Source organism: Dysidea avara, chromosome 11 (assembly GCF_963678975.1).
Source record: "Dysidea avara chromosome 11, odDysAvar1.4, whole genome shotgun sequence".
NCBI classification, from domain to species: Eukaryota; Metazoa; Porifera; class Demospongiae; order Dictyoceratida; family Dysideidae; genus Dysidea; species Dysidea avara.
In genome coordinates this window covers 19,732,847-19,747,800 of record NC_089282.1, presented here as the reverse complement: position 1 = coordinate 19,747,800, position 14,954 = coordinate 19,732,847, and the positions used below count along the sequence as shown (strand labels likewise).

Below are 14,954 nucleotides of genomic sequence, written 5' to 3'. Positions count from 1 at the left end.
ATTGACACCTTGCGTTGTCAGTGAAATGAACTGGGACACAAACTTCACAAAGGAGATGATGAAAGGAAGTCCATGATGCATGTAATGCACATACTGTGGTTGGAAAAAAGGCATAAGCAACATTGGAACAGTGATTAAATCAAGCCTGTAGCCTTTTCCAGTTATGCTTGGCTTGAGGAATCAGTTAATCATTCAGTCAGTAAAGTTCTGTTAATTTTTTAGAATTTCATAGAATTTTTTGGAAGGGTTTTTGGTTGCCCTTGACTATGCCTAACCAATGTTGCCAAGCTGTTATACAGGAAAAATGAGGCTGTTTTGGGGTGATATTGCCAACATGATCCCTAACAGATATATTATAAGATAGTTGGATATTTATAGATTTTCCTTTCCCCCCTCAGTAATCAGACTTTGGAACCAGTTCCCCCTCCCCATCATTAGCTCCTCCACCTTAGATGAGTTTTGCACATTCATTCTGATCACACCTGTGCACTAAAATCTTTTTGATTTCTACACAGTATCAAATAATAATTCATCCCCAAGAGTATAAACATAATCACTGTAATGGTACTTGGCTTCATGGCTGGCAAGTCATTATACGTAAGTTTGTTTGCCAACCAATGGCGTTATGTGTTTGCAAGTTTTGACTGTTCCCAACCTGGGATAGATGTGCATAACATTGATGGGTGTGATATGCATGCATGCAATCAATGCATGGTTACTTTAGTGTTTCTAACTCCATTATGCAAGAATTCTTGCAAGAAATTTGTTGAACGGTTTTTCATTGGTTTGAGCATGGAACTTTCTAACCTGTATTGTTTTCTGTAGTAGCAGCATAGTTAATGATGTCTTGTATGCAGTATAGGGGCAGACGTGGGTGTGGAGGCATCAAATCTTTTGCACATTGTAGCATTAGACAATGTATCACAAATCATATTTTTCTCAGGTCGTAACACTATATTGTCAATTTTGAATGAGTTTGCTGTATATGGTTAAGTGATATACCTGCTACTCATTTTGTACAGCTGATGACCATCCCTACCTAAGAGACCTACACAATCATGTGGTACCAGGAGCTGCAGTCAAATGGAGAAATCTTGGTATACAATTACTAGATTCAACCGGTGGAAGAATCATGGATATACTTGAAGTAAATTACCAAGATAGTCTAGAGTGCTGTAAGCGTATGTTCCAAAAGTGGTTGGAAACAACACCTGATGCCAGCTGGAGTCATGTATTGGTAGCCCTTAGAAGTCCACCTGTTGAATTTAATCATTTGGCCAGTCAAATTGAGCAAAAGTTACAGGAGAAACGTGAGAGATTTTATAGCAATGCTTGTTTGTTTACTATGTAAATGTTGTGTTAATTTTTCTATTACTTCATAGAGTATTCAGAATTGCTCAGGAAACTGTGCACTCTATTAGAGAAGTGCTCAGAAAATATTAAAGTACTACAGTTTTTTAAATAAAAAAAATAAAACTAAATTAATGGTCAGGCAACTACACATACCAAACATATACACAAGGGTCATGTGGTTAAGATACTCTAATAGAGCAGTGCACTTTGCTGCTATCTGTTGTCACATCTACCAGCTAAACCGCAATTTCTTACGTGTGTCAGGTAACTATCGAGGCACAGTGTAATGGAAATCTGTTTAATTATCAATGATTTATAATATAAAAACCAACCATGCATGTATGCATGTGCCTAGCACATTTCAAGATCCCACAACATTCAGCATGTAATATGGAATAAAATGATACAAAAAATCAAGTTCTTTTTTATTTACCTGTAGAAAAAAAAAGGTAAAAGCCAGCACAGCTATGCAAATACAAAAATAAAAAATAATACCTAATCCGAAATAGCCCAGCTAGTGCAGCCTTCCAAAAATAGGGTAGTATGAAAAAGATATATCAAAGGTGACGGCCAAGAAATTGCTGCAATGATATTATGTCAATTAGTTTGTTGTGTTACAAATTTTGAAATCATATCTTTTTCATAGTAGCCTAATTATGGAAGGCCGCACCCTTTTCATAGCTGGGCTGTTTTGGATTACAAAATCAGTTGCAGCCTGGTTTACAAGTTACTTATTGTACAGACCCTGGACATTGATAGGTAGGGCAGTTCAATTGAATGCATGTCCATCTGTATGTGTATTTGTCCTATGTATACACATCAGTAAACTGTCTTCACTGTTTTTTTCCATTAAGAAAAGAATAAACCTTGACACCACAAACTGTTCATCTGTGTGCTAAGCTATAATTGAAGATAAAGCCTGGCCTGCAATAACTGATCGTGTGTTTGGGCAGGTGTAGTATTATACTAGTGTTGAAAAGGTTTTTGTCATGAAATTTGCATCCTTATTTATAAATTTTCTCCTGCATTTATTATAGCATTGGATAGCTTTAAACAATTATACTATCAAGCCAAACATGATCTTGGGTCAGAGAAGTTACAACTACTGAAGCTGTTAATATTTGGTCCCCCTGGAGCTGGGAAATCATCATTGTTAAAAGTCTTACTTGGTGAAGATCCTGATGCAATACGAAATAGTACTGGGGTGTGTGATAGAAAGCTAGTACAATGTAGGATTGCTGTAGCAATTACTGGTCATGGATCTACATCTGTCTGGGTAAAAATTAAATTTGATGATGAAATAAGACGACTGAAAGAAAAAATTAATCAAAAGCTTGCTGAGAGGCGTACCTTATCAGAAAATGTTTCACATAATCCAAATCATAGAAGTACCAATTTGAAAATAGAGGATGAATATTTTTTTAGTCAAAGAATCCAATCTGGTAATAGTCAAAATTTAGCATTTATTGAGGTGGTTAAGCAAACCAATGCCCTGATAGCTTGTTATGATAGTGGTGGCCAGCCTGAGTTCTTTGATGTCATGCCTGCATTAACTACTTCTCCTACTGGATATGTTATGGTATTTGATATGTCTAAAGATATCATGACCAAAACTATTGAATTCTATAGAAAGGGTAAAAAATGTTTAACAGAAAATACTGCACACTATACTAATGCTGAACTGATGAAAACTGCCTTAGCTAATATTCAGTCATCTGCTAGTTCTATTACTAGTAAAGTTGGAGCTACAAGAGTATCAGAGTTTGGTCACTTGTTAGTTGTAGGTACACATTTAGATAAGTGTGGGGATAATAAGGAAGAACAAGATCATAGAGTGTTGCAGATTGAGCAAACAATGGAGGATGATATACTGAGAATTCCAATGGACTCAACCCTTTATATAACAGAACGAAATCACAAGAGCACTAAACTTGTCCATCCTATTTCCAACACAGTAAAAGATGGCAGAAAAGACGTTGCTCAAGAAATACGCACAGCAATAGAAAACATGTCTGAAATTGGGAGAACTAGTGAGGACATTCCTATTAGTTGGTTGCTGTTCCAGCTTGAAATCCGACATAATGAAAAATACTACATCTCACATCAACGTTGCATTAAAATAGCAGAAGACTGCTACATCAAGAAAGAAGATGTTAATGACATTCTCAAGTATTTTCATGAACTTGGAATACTGTTATATTACAGTCATATTCCTGCATTACAACATGTTGTGTTTTGTGATCCTCAATGGCTTTTTGATAAACTGACTAAACTAATTGAGTTAAAGTATGATCCACCTCGTGAAATCAAACAAAAACTTTTCAAAGGCATTTTTAGTAAGAATATGTTATCCAAAGTATACCGGCCAGATTTTGCTCCTAATGACATTTTGAGCTATGAGCACCTACTCGAACTATTTGTCTCCCTTAATATAATGGCCATTTTGCCTGATGAAACTGATCAATACTTCATGCCTGCTCTATTAAACCCAGCACCTGGTGATATAGATGAATGTTTGGAAAGATGCTATGGTAATAAAATTTATGACTCATTGTTCATAAAGTTTGATAAAAGATATTTCCCACGAGGCGTGTTTTGTTGTTTGGTTGCTGAATGCATGAAAAATCATGCTACTGGTTGGAGTATCCAGTACAACAAAGCTGTTTACGAGGACTTGATAATTTTTCAGATTTCTAATAATCAGTTTATTTTTCTCAGAGACAAAATAGACAGTATTGCTGTGGAGATGTATCATCGTAGTGATATGATCCTATCAACTAATGCTGACATTGTTTGTGAAAAACTGTACAATTCCTTACAAACAGTCTGCAAGAAAATGCAGATAAAGGATGACTTCAAAATTGGATTTGCTTGTAGATGTAAACTGATAGATGGCACACTGTGCAATGGATTTGCTGGTGTTAAAAATCGGTTACCATTTCATACAGAATTACGATGTGAGAAATGTAATGAAGAGCAAAAAATGGAAAGAGAACAAGTGTGTTGGTTGATTTCAGTTGATTTTTTAAAGGAGATGGTATGCTATGTAGTTATGCACTCGTGTAGTTGTGTGATTGCATAATATCGGGACTTTTCGTACTGTATGTGTACATATTTATAAATTGTTTCTGTTGGCTTGGTTGTGTGGAAATGATTTGCATTCATTAAAGTTGTCTGTGGTGTACTATTGCATGTACATTAATAAATTAATTGTTTGGCTGACTGATAAAAAGTTGAACTTAATCTTTGTACTTAGGTTTAATATTGTTTTGTGATAAAACAGGCTAAGTTGACTGTGTAATAGTTTAAAAGGCCTGTTTGTGTTAATCACATTCCGATGAAAGTAGCTTGTCATACATTACCTATAGTAGGGACCACAAAGGAGTAGGCGTGGCTCACAAAATAACATCACCCATAAACCAGCCTCTATTTTCCCTGACAACAATGAGGCAGTATTGGTCAGGTAAAACTAAGTCCAAACAAACTTTCAGATCGACCCGAAACGTTTTCAACAAGTTGCTACGGAATTTTAAAAATAGTTTTTTTAATGGAATTTTCTACTGACTGGCTGACTGACTACCTGGTGCCTTCAGACAAGCGTAACTCAATAATGCTACGGGCTTGTTTTTTTCACTGTTCAATGTCGCTTCAGCTTGAGAGGTGCCTTTTGGCATACCGCAGTATGTACAACGCATTCTTCATGGACTTACAGTCGATTGCAGAATTGTTGAAATTTCTTTTCCCGTGCCGTAAACATTCCGTGGGCTGGAAAACTATTTGTAGTGACGCCGGATCACCCGGATTGAGGAAAAAGATTAGTGTGGTTCAGTTGCTGTTGAATCCGTGGCAAGGACAATAAATTTTACTCACAAGGAGCCTTACGGAAACACTCACGGCACGGCATACTTTTTTCAAGAATTCTGCAATTGACTGTACCAGTGTCCTCCTCTGTGTTCCAGTCATCTTTGCTGACAGCGAAAAGTGTCGATTTGGTGGTAGCACATGATGGCTTCTCTTCGTGTAATGGAAATTGTCTGTATTTTTCATAGTGGGTATTTTGATTGCAGACATGTTTTTGGAACAGTTCTCAATTTGTACTGCTGTGTAATGGGTTGAACATAGCCGACAACAGAGCATAATGGATACTTCACTTTTCAGATGATAATTGATACAACTGGGGCATGTAGCACCATTTCTTTTGGTATGCATGGATTGCAGAGGTGCTTTTCAAACAGTTCTAGATGTGAAATGCTGTGTAACAGGTTGAACAGATGACAGTGAAGCTTAATGGATACTTCATTTTTCAGACGATAATTGATATAGCTGGGGCACACGGTGCCATTTCAGATGCGGCATGCGTGGGTTCACCAGTCATAATGATTATTTACAAAAAAAAGTTAACAAACAAGTACACAGAAAAATTAGGAATTTTCAACTAGAATAGGAACCATATATAGCAGCACATTGATAAAAAGTACTGAAACAAGCTGGAGTAGTGCATAATAGTAAAACAATAAGAAGTGTTATATCCCTACTGCACAAATGGTATCTTGAGCACAGTAAGGATATAACTTTTCTCATTGCAGCCATTTCTTGGCCACCACCTTTGATTTCACAACTTTTTTCACCCAGGCTTTTGAGGGCCGCACTCTTTTTTACAGCTTTGCTGTTTTTGAGTGGTAGTAATATCACTGCTACCACATCGTAATGTGATTTGCCATTTACAATATATGTCACTATCAATGCAGTGGATCCTTGGTTATCCACAGTTCCAACCCCAATGTGTCTCTGTTTCCATAATTCTGTTTTTGAGATAAATGCCATTATGTAAAAATATGTGCTACATTTTATGCATGTTTTGATCGCTTCAGTAAACAGTGAAGATCAAAATATCTAATATACAGTTGCCTCTTCACGGAGAGTAAGAATATCTTTGTTTCATTTCTGCTAGCGTAAGTTACATGTATTTGTTTACATTGCAGTAAAACATGGGTCACACATAGCTTGTGTTTTTTTTTTTTTCAATGTTTTCGTGGGAATTTTTTATTTTAAGTGTTCTATTAGAGTATCTTGATTCCAGGGAGAATACTTACTCCAATAAAAAGGTATTTATGTGTGGTCAATGTCTACCAAAGTTAGTACTTAGATTTGCTTCTATGCCTTGTTTAGTGTGCCAAGTTGCAGGACGATTAAAGTATGTGTTTGCATTTTATAGCAATTTTGCTTAATACGAAAACTAAGAAATTTCAGTAATACTTACCTTAGGAATGGCTAAAGCAATTTTGCTATAACTTGGTGTGTAGAGTGAACTAGCTACCTGCAAGAACCACCACTGTGAAAGTAGCAGGGATTACAGAAAAACTTATGCTAAAAAAATGTTGTGAGAAAGCACTTCTAAATACATGCATCAAATAATGTAGTAAAAGTAATAAAATTTCTTGTGCAAACAGTCTGCATGTAACATACAGTACAGTAGAGGTTCATGAGAAGTGCTACATCAGTACACTTGTACAGTCTTCGGCTGGCTTATTCATTTTCCAACCCAGTTTACCAATGGTGTTGTAAAAATGTCTTATTATGTTCACGTGTGAAAAGCTCACTACAATAGTGACTTGTACCAGCCTGAGGGGCAGATCCGATTTTTCAAGAGAGGGGTCTCTGAGCTGGGTGGAGGGTAACCCTCTAAAGTTCACATATGAAACTCAGTACATCCCAGCCTACAGCCTCAGCATTCATACATAAAGTGTGCCCTTAGGCAGACTTTAACAAACATGATGTGTGTATCTAGCTTTAGTCCTGGGCGATACTAAAAATAATGCTATTTGATATAATGGCTTATATTCACAATATGATTAAATATTGAATGTGATTCAATTTGTCAAGCAGTGAGACTAGTAACAGTACACAACACATTATTGCATCACATTATATCATAGAATGTGAAATGCAGAAATGGTGCCAAACAACAGCTGGAAATTTGCCCTGTCCAGTTAGTTACAACTTGGGGGGGATCAAGCACTAGACCAATGATAAACATCTCATAAGTATTCAAACTTCGCTCGCGCCTCTTGCATTCAGCCTTTGGGCTAACCTCACCAGTTGCTTTGAAAAATTCAGTGACATTGTAAACCGTCCCTACTGAAATGCCAAGGTTTGTAGTTATTTTGTGGTATTTCAGTCCCAAAAGCAAAATGTTGCCTTACTACTCGCCACCGTAAATCAACTAAGTATGCTTTCCTCCTTCCAAGCTCTATTGATCTTACAATTGTAGCTGAGCCTGGATTGCAGGCATTCACGTACATACTACAGTAGCTTTAACCAGAGATGGGGTAACGTGTTACGTAATATATAACAATTTGCGAGTTGAAGTAATATGACGTGTTACTTTGCGAAATGCAGTAATATAACTTAAGTTACTTTTGGAAACTATTAACTCGTTAATGGTAACAAACGAAGTAATAATGTTACGTAACGAGCAGGGTAACGAGTAGCGATAAGCATGATGTAACAAGTAATACTATGAGTAACAAGGAGCCAGTAATGCATTACAAATGGCTTTTATATGCTATTTATTATCCATTAAACTACTCAGCGATCTATTACCTCAATCCATTAATCTTTCACCTATTAAAAGATGCTGCCCGGTCCATTAGACTGATGCATACCACATGACTACATAGACTATTACTATTAATGCCCACTGTCTGTGTGAAAACATGTGGTCTGCATGCATAGTGTTAATTTAATTCATAATATTAAAGTAACTTAGTCCAAATTCATAACATCATAAAGTTACTTGCATTCAGTAACTTCAATATTTACAGCTAATAGTATTAAGTTACATTTCACAAGTAACTTAATATGCAATATTATTATTTTATTTAAGTAATATGTAACTGTAATATATTTCATTGTGTAGAAAGTATTATGTTATACGTAATATATTGCTTTGAAAAAGTAACTTCTCCAACTCTGGCTTTAACTATCATAGCTTCAAGTTTACCGCGATTTTATTGTGCATGTGCGTAAACAATCACACAATCTTAAACAGAAATGCAATCTGCTATATACAAATCAGACATACCTATACAACAACAAACACAATTGTTTCCTTGTAGTCGCCAGCTCTTCCACTCACAGTGAGCGTGTGTCTTTTGCCATTTGCTGAATTTTAAACAATCCATATCACACACTGCTTGAAGTTTCTTAGTTTACTAGAGTGGTATATCCGCAGTATATGGAACAGTTAATTGTTTGTTATTTTAGTAGTTTTTCAGTAAACCCACATTCACTGATGTTTTACTGAGAGTTTAAAACTTAGTAAAACAATTATGTTCCATATACTTAAAGTTACTGACATTTTACTATCAGTATAAAGTATAACTGGGTACAGTAAAGCAGCTTAACAAATTAGTAAACTAAGAACCTTCAAGCAGTGACGCCATATCACATGAGCTATCATCACGCGTGATGCTATATAGTTAATTAGATAGTTCAGGACTGCTCTATTAGAGCATATCAATCTTTCGCGATGTGTTGCATTCTTCTGCACACTTTCTGTCTTAAATTTCCTGTTCAAGGTTCAACCTGAAAGGCCCCCCCAATCCACCCCTGTGTACAGTCAATGAAGTATAAAGTGTATGTCACAACTAAGTACATGCAGTAGCAAGATTATACATAGCAAACTGATACACTCACTTTACTTTGGCGTTTAAGATAATACAGTATATAACTACTATGATATGGTTTGGAATGTCTTGAGTGTGACATGAAGCATGTGAACAAGTGAAACATTTTTTTTTTTTTTTTGTAAAGTGGAGGTTTTGTAATGGACAGCATTGTAGTAGGATCATGATGATGTTATTTTATGACCATTATTTATATTGTATATACTTTTAGGGAGAGAGTTTGCCTAGACAGCACCGAAGACAACATGGTATGTGATTGCCAAGTGCCTTAGCGTGAGGCCATAATTGCAGTATTGAACTTCTTAATATTGATTTATTTGTTATATGTGTGTTTTTCTGCAGTGGAAGTCGTAACCATGATGTCAGCACCAACTAATGAATGTCCTTTAATATTTTAATAATAAAATACCTTACTACTGAGTAAGAAAACAAAGCAGCTGAGAGTATAATGAGCCTTATCCGAAATTACGTCACAGACATAAAAATAGTGGGGGGACTCTTGTGATTTTTGTATGGACAAGTATGGGACGAAAATTTTTGAGTGGTCATATCTCAGCAAAGAGCAAAGATATCAAGCTATAACCAGCAGGTATGACTATAAGGCACTACAGTAAGTATGTACAAGCGATTTTCGACTGATTTTCAAAACAACACTAGATCCTTTTTCTTTCGGCTTATTTATAACCATACCTGCTGGACATCTTCGTTCATGACCATTAAAATTTTTTGTCCCATACTCACCTATACAAAAATCAAAAGAGTCACCCTACTATAGCAGCCATTTTTTTGTCTGTGACATAATTTTAGATAAGGCTCGTTAATGCTACACAGCAACTTGTGTCCTGATATTGGGTTGTAGCAGTGATGCATGCAGGCTCCAGTCACTTTACTTATCACTATCACTCCAGCGATAGCGACACAGTAAAGGACAAGCAATTGATGCTACACTTGTGTTTCTGTGTTCGTGTATATATGGGCATCATATCCAGGTGGGTTGTAATTAGAGCTGTACCGATATGGGATTTTGGCATGTACCGATATCCGATATGGATACCACCAAAAGAAGCCGATAACCGATAGTCGATCCGATATTTGCATTACAAACAAAAGTCATAGTTAATCTATGCAAAAGTGTACAGTTACCTACTCCACAACAACATGTGGATATATTCATTGCTCACTCTGCCTATGGTAATAGTGGCTTGAGTTTCTATTGTGCAATCCAGACAATTAGGCACCCACAAACATTTTTATGCATACTCCCATGGAGCCTTAAACGGATATTTCTGCATTACTCCGCATTTTATTGGCTTGTGTGAAGGGTGGTACAGCAGTACAGTATAGGTTTTCTTGGTTATATCCTGTGACTGTTCTTTTATATTACAACTGAAGGTACTATATATATAAGCCTGATAAGCTTTCCAGCAACAAACACTAGAATCGTGTGTATTTTTATGGCTTCTCGTAGCGTAGCGCTTGCTGTACAGTGAACAATAAGCCACTGCTACTGAACAGCCACATGGATAACGTAGAAAACCAATATTATAATCCGTTTATGTACAAACTATTGCTGTATAAATATCGGTAACGATATCGTCCTCGCACTGTTCTGTACCGATGCCGATATTGGTAAAAAATGTCGTATCAGTGGCCGATATTTTGGCCGATCCGATTATCGGTACAGCTCTAGTTGTAATGACGATGTAAGTCACTTCATCGATTCCAAGAACCCTTCATTGTGAATACAATAAATTGAGGGCTATTAATTTTGTGTAGTACCTAATTTGTTACAATGTCAGACAGTGAAACAATTCAGGCCTGCCAACCTGGAAAGTAAAAAAATCTTGAGATTTCTGTACCTTTATTGTAGTATTGCAGTGTGTAGTAAAAAAAAAACTGGTAGATGCTATGCTGAGACCAAAAAAAAAAAAAGTCTCGACTTTTTAAACTTGAAATCCGTGACATTCGCGCTACAAACCGTGAGATTCTATCCAACGAAGATTAGTGAAACTGTGAGAGTTAGCAGGCCTCAAAAACCGTGAGATTCGATCTGCTGCCCTTGAGCAGGGTAGTGAAACCGTGAGACTCACGGTAAACCCGTGAGAGTTGGCAGGCCTGACAATTATTCTAAATTTGCCTGCAATCGTCATGTGGCAGAGATATCAGTACACAACCACCATGCATGTAGTCACTTTTCACTATGTACGTGAGTGTTATGTCTGAATACATCAAAACCTACATAGTTTGCACAAGTTTTATTGTCATAACTAGTATTTTCACAGTGTCCAAGGGAGGTTTAATCAGAATTTAGCCTACCATGGTAAAAAGTTTTGGAATTATAGTGCTAGATTGGGAAGAGCGAAGAAATCAAATTGTACAGTGACTATGCTGAAATAAACCACAGGCGCTTTAAAACCACAACTTGGTTTAGAGAATTGGGAATTGGCTTAAAATGTTCACTGTGAATTGGGAAATCCACCAAGGGTATTACAGTGGAACCTGTCTAAAGCGGTCACCTTCGGGCCAGACATATTTGGCCTTTATAGAGAGGTGGCTGCCTAACTCAATATTCTCCATAAAGCAGCCATAGGCCGTAAGCTGAGGTTTGGCCTGTATACAAAGGTTCCAGGGACTTATAAAACTCAGGTTTAGTTACATAAAATGTATTTAGCTATACCCCAGTACACCGCCTACTTACATAGCAGACAAATTAGCAGAAAAGATGAGCCCGAAGCTACTCTGAGTTTGGAGACAGTAATTGAGCTGATTATGATTCCTAGCTACAAACTCTATGAAGTAAAAACAGGGACTTCCTTAAAGACGGTGAACTGTTAATGTTAACTACACAATTACAAATCCAGGAATCAAGATCGTGAGGTGAGCTTTAATTAGAATCACACGAAGAGGCAAAGCCATGGAGTGGCCACAAGCTTTCTATACTGTGAGTTTATAACTTTTCCGTATTACAGAAGTATGAAGTAGTGCAGCTAGTTTACTCACCGTAATGGCTACTTTGTGAGAGGCCTTTTGTGTAGTGAAGTGCTGCTTGGGACGGCTAAAGCTGACTGTTATACGTGTTATAGAGGTGACCACTTAATGCGAACTATTTCTGTACAAACTGATTGGGAATCAGTTGGGACCCTAGTCACGTGGCTGTTATGTTAAGGTGACCACCCAACTCAGGTGACCATTAAGGGAGGTTCCACTGTAATAGTTTTTTTAGCTCTGCATTCAATTGTGCATGCAAGCAAGAGTATATAATGTGGGAGGGCCTGATGCAAGTAATAAAGGTATTTCAGATGACAATTTCTACTACTTCATTAATAAACGCATGTAACATCAGGCTACAGGAATAAAACAAAGATATTCAACTCTCCATGATCAGGTAAATAGGATGGTGTATAGATTCAATGGATTTGAGACAAACGATGGCTTGATTAAAACTTGCATATTTGTAATAGATCTGGGAAAACTGGTGTTATCGCCGATGTCAGCAGATTTGATTTTTCAACGTTAACACAAAGCTACATGAATAAACTATCAAATTTCATTACCAAAATCAGCTAGATTTGAGTGGTCTTCTTTGCTGGCTGCCTTTCCCAAGCACAGTAGTGATCCATATGAGCAGTGTGAGGCCCTAATAGAGCCTGGAGCTAGCTGTATGTGGTACAGCACCATGGTGTTGAATAAAGACCTGTGCTGTAAACGCGCTTTCGTTTTAGCCAGTTTTGAGACAATAACTTTTCCAAATTCATCCGTACATCTTTTTCAATTTTTTAAAACAGCCTCTTGCCTTCCTTCCAGGCCCTCGCCTCCCTCCCTTTTTGGAGCTCGCCTGATACAGTCAACCTTGGCTTGAAATCTAGCTGTTAGCTACTTGCATAGTGGTACAAGTAACCAACAGCTAACCAATCTAATACGTACTGAAAGGTAATTGAATTGGTGTAAAATATAAAACGTGAAAAATTGGTACACATAACTTCAACCATTAGCGAGTTACAACACACTAAATACTTAAAGCCAACATTTCTCAACACTTTTAAATAGGCGATAAGACTGGTTTTCCAGACTGGGTCACATTTTTCATTTTAGTATTTGTAATTTATTTATACGTATTAGTTATGTTGATAAGAAGTAGATAATGTGTAATCAAACAACAAATAATATACAGCCACGTACAAAAGAAATAATCGCCTACTACAAACAAATTGCGACAACAACTTCTCTAGTGACAACATTGTACAACAGACTACTCTATTATATACATGCATGCAAAAACTACATGTCAAAAACATCACAGTATTTTAACAGGAGGGGTGTGTACCTAATATATATATAATTGTTTCTGAAAAACTTGTATGTAAGAAAACACTATAGAACAGTTCATATATTAGTTCTGGATTTTTTTTTAGTTACACTTCCTTAGCAGTGCATATATATAATTATATAGCAACATAATTACAAAAATACAAAGTAGTTCATGAATTACAAACTTAGTTACAGTAATTCCTGAATTAATGTTATATGCAACAAAACAAAACTAGCTCAGCTGAAACAAAGAATAGCATATTATGTAGTACATTGTTAATTAATTTCAGATACCTGTTTTTCTAGAAGTAACTTGTTTAGATAAAAAGGTACCCTATAGCAACTTTTTGCTGAGACATGCAGTTACATAATAATAGCAAGTGCAATTTAAAATGAGGGTTCCGGCAATAAAAAGTATATATGAATGATAGTAGCAGTAGTATTATGTATATTAGAGGTTTCTTCCAAGAAATGGTTTCCCTGTGTACATCAAGCCATTTGATTTCATTTCCAATTTTCCATTATTCCTTGCCTTAGCATTGTGTTGCCAATGATACAGCATACTTGAACATGCTCTTTAAAGTCATGAAATCACATGCCACAATAATTATATATTAATTTATTAGTTACTTTTTCATTTGGAAGTGATAACCATTTAATTTGTACTATATAGGCACTAACAGACCAACATTGTTGCAGCTTAATGATCATGTTCGAAGGCAAGCTACTATTCATTGGGAAGACCTTGGAATTATATTACTGAATGTTGATTTGATTGACATTATTAAGCGCAATGATTCTGGATATGTTGAGGCTTGTTGTACTAACATGTTTAAAACTTGGCTAAACAGTGACACTGAAGCAAGTTGGTCTAAATTAGTGACTGCATTAAAAGCACCAAGTGTGGGGTTGCTTGTACTGGCTGATGAAATTGAGAGAAAATTTATAGTTGGTATGTTTAACATCTCTGTCTGAACAATTTGTATATACCATTATCTGCTGTATGAACTACAGGCTCAGAAGATATCAGTGGGCTATCATCTAGGAGAAGTGATGATGCTACTGCAGGTGAGACATTGCATGGATGGCATTGTTGTGAATTTGTATCTTTGAATTTTTTAAATGTAGATTACCAAAGGGAAAGTACTCATAGAATGTGTAGTCCTCAAGGGAGACACCAGAGTGATGGTAGTCATCATCATTCAAGACAGCAAGTTTCTCATACATCTGAAAACCCTGACCAAAGAGGCAGCCAGCAAATGTATCACTGGATGAATCAGTGTTGCATCATCTGAGCTTCAAAAATCCAGTGATGGTTCATTTATATAGCTACTTATTTGACAAACATTATGTAATATTGTATTAGAAGTACAGTACAAATGCAGAACTAAACACGACCTAGCCTGCTAAGCAATCTCATGCTGAAAAATTATTGAATGACCAGTTGAGCTGAAAATTATTGTGGCTATACACAGTAACCTACAGTATCTAAGCTAACTGACCACCTGTAAAGAAATGCCACCTCTCTGAAAAAGCCAACTTTAATTATTATTATATATAATAACACTTACAGTGATCAGCACTCACCTGAGCAATAAATTGTGA

The 14,954-nt window shown here is 36.4% G+C and overlaps 1 protein-coding gene across 1 annotated transcript; it reads left to right on the top strand.

Annotated features, from left to right (window-relative positions):
• Positions 1–1,067: 1,067 nt before the first annotated feature.
• On the top strand, positions 1,068–14,796 carry LOC136239368 (uncharacterized). The gene is made up of 6 exons (XM_066030104.1): positions 1,068–1,310; positions 2,391–4,390; positions 9,253–9,289; positions 14,023–14,301; positions 14,364–14,417; positions 14,478–14,796. The coding sequence occupies exons 1-6, from the start codon at positions 1,133–1,135 to the stop codon at positions 14,642–14,644; spliced, it is 2,715 nt and encodes a 904-aa protein (XP_065886176.1). The 5' UTR covers positions 1,068–1,132; the 3' UTR covers positions 14,645–14,796.
• Positions 14,797–14,954: the final 158 nt, after the last annotated feature.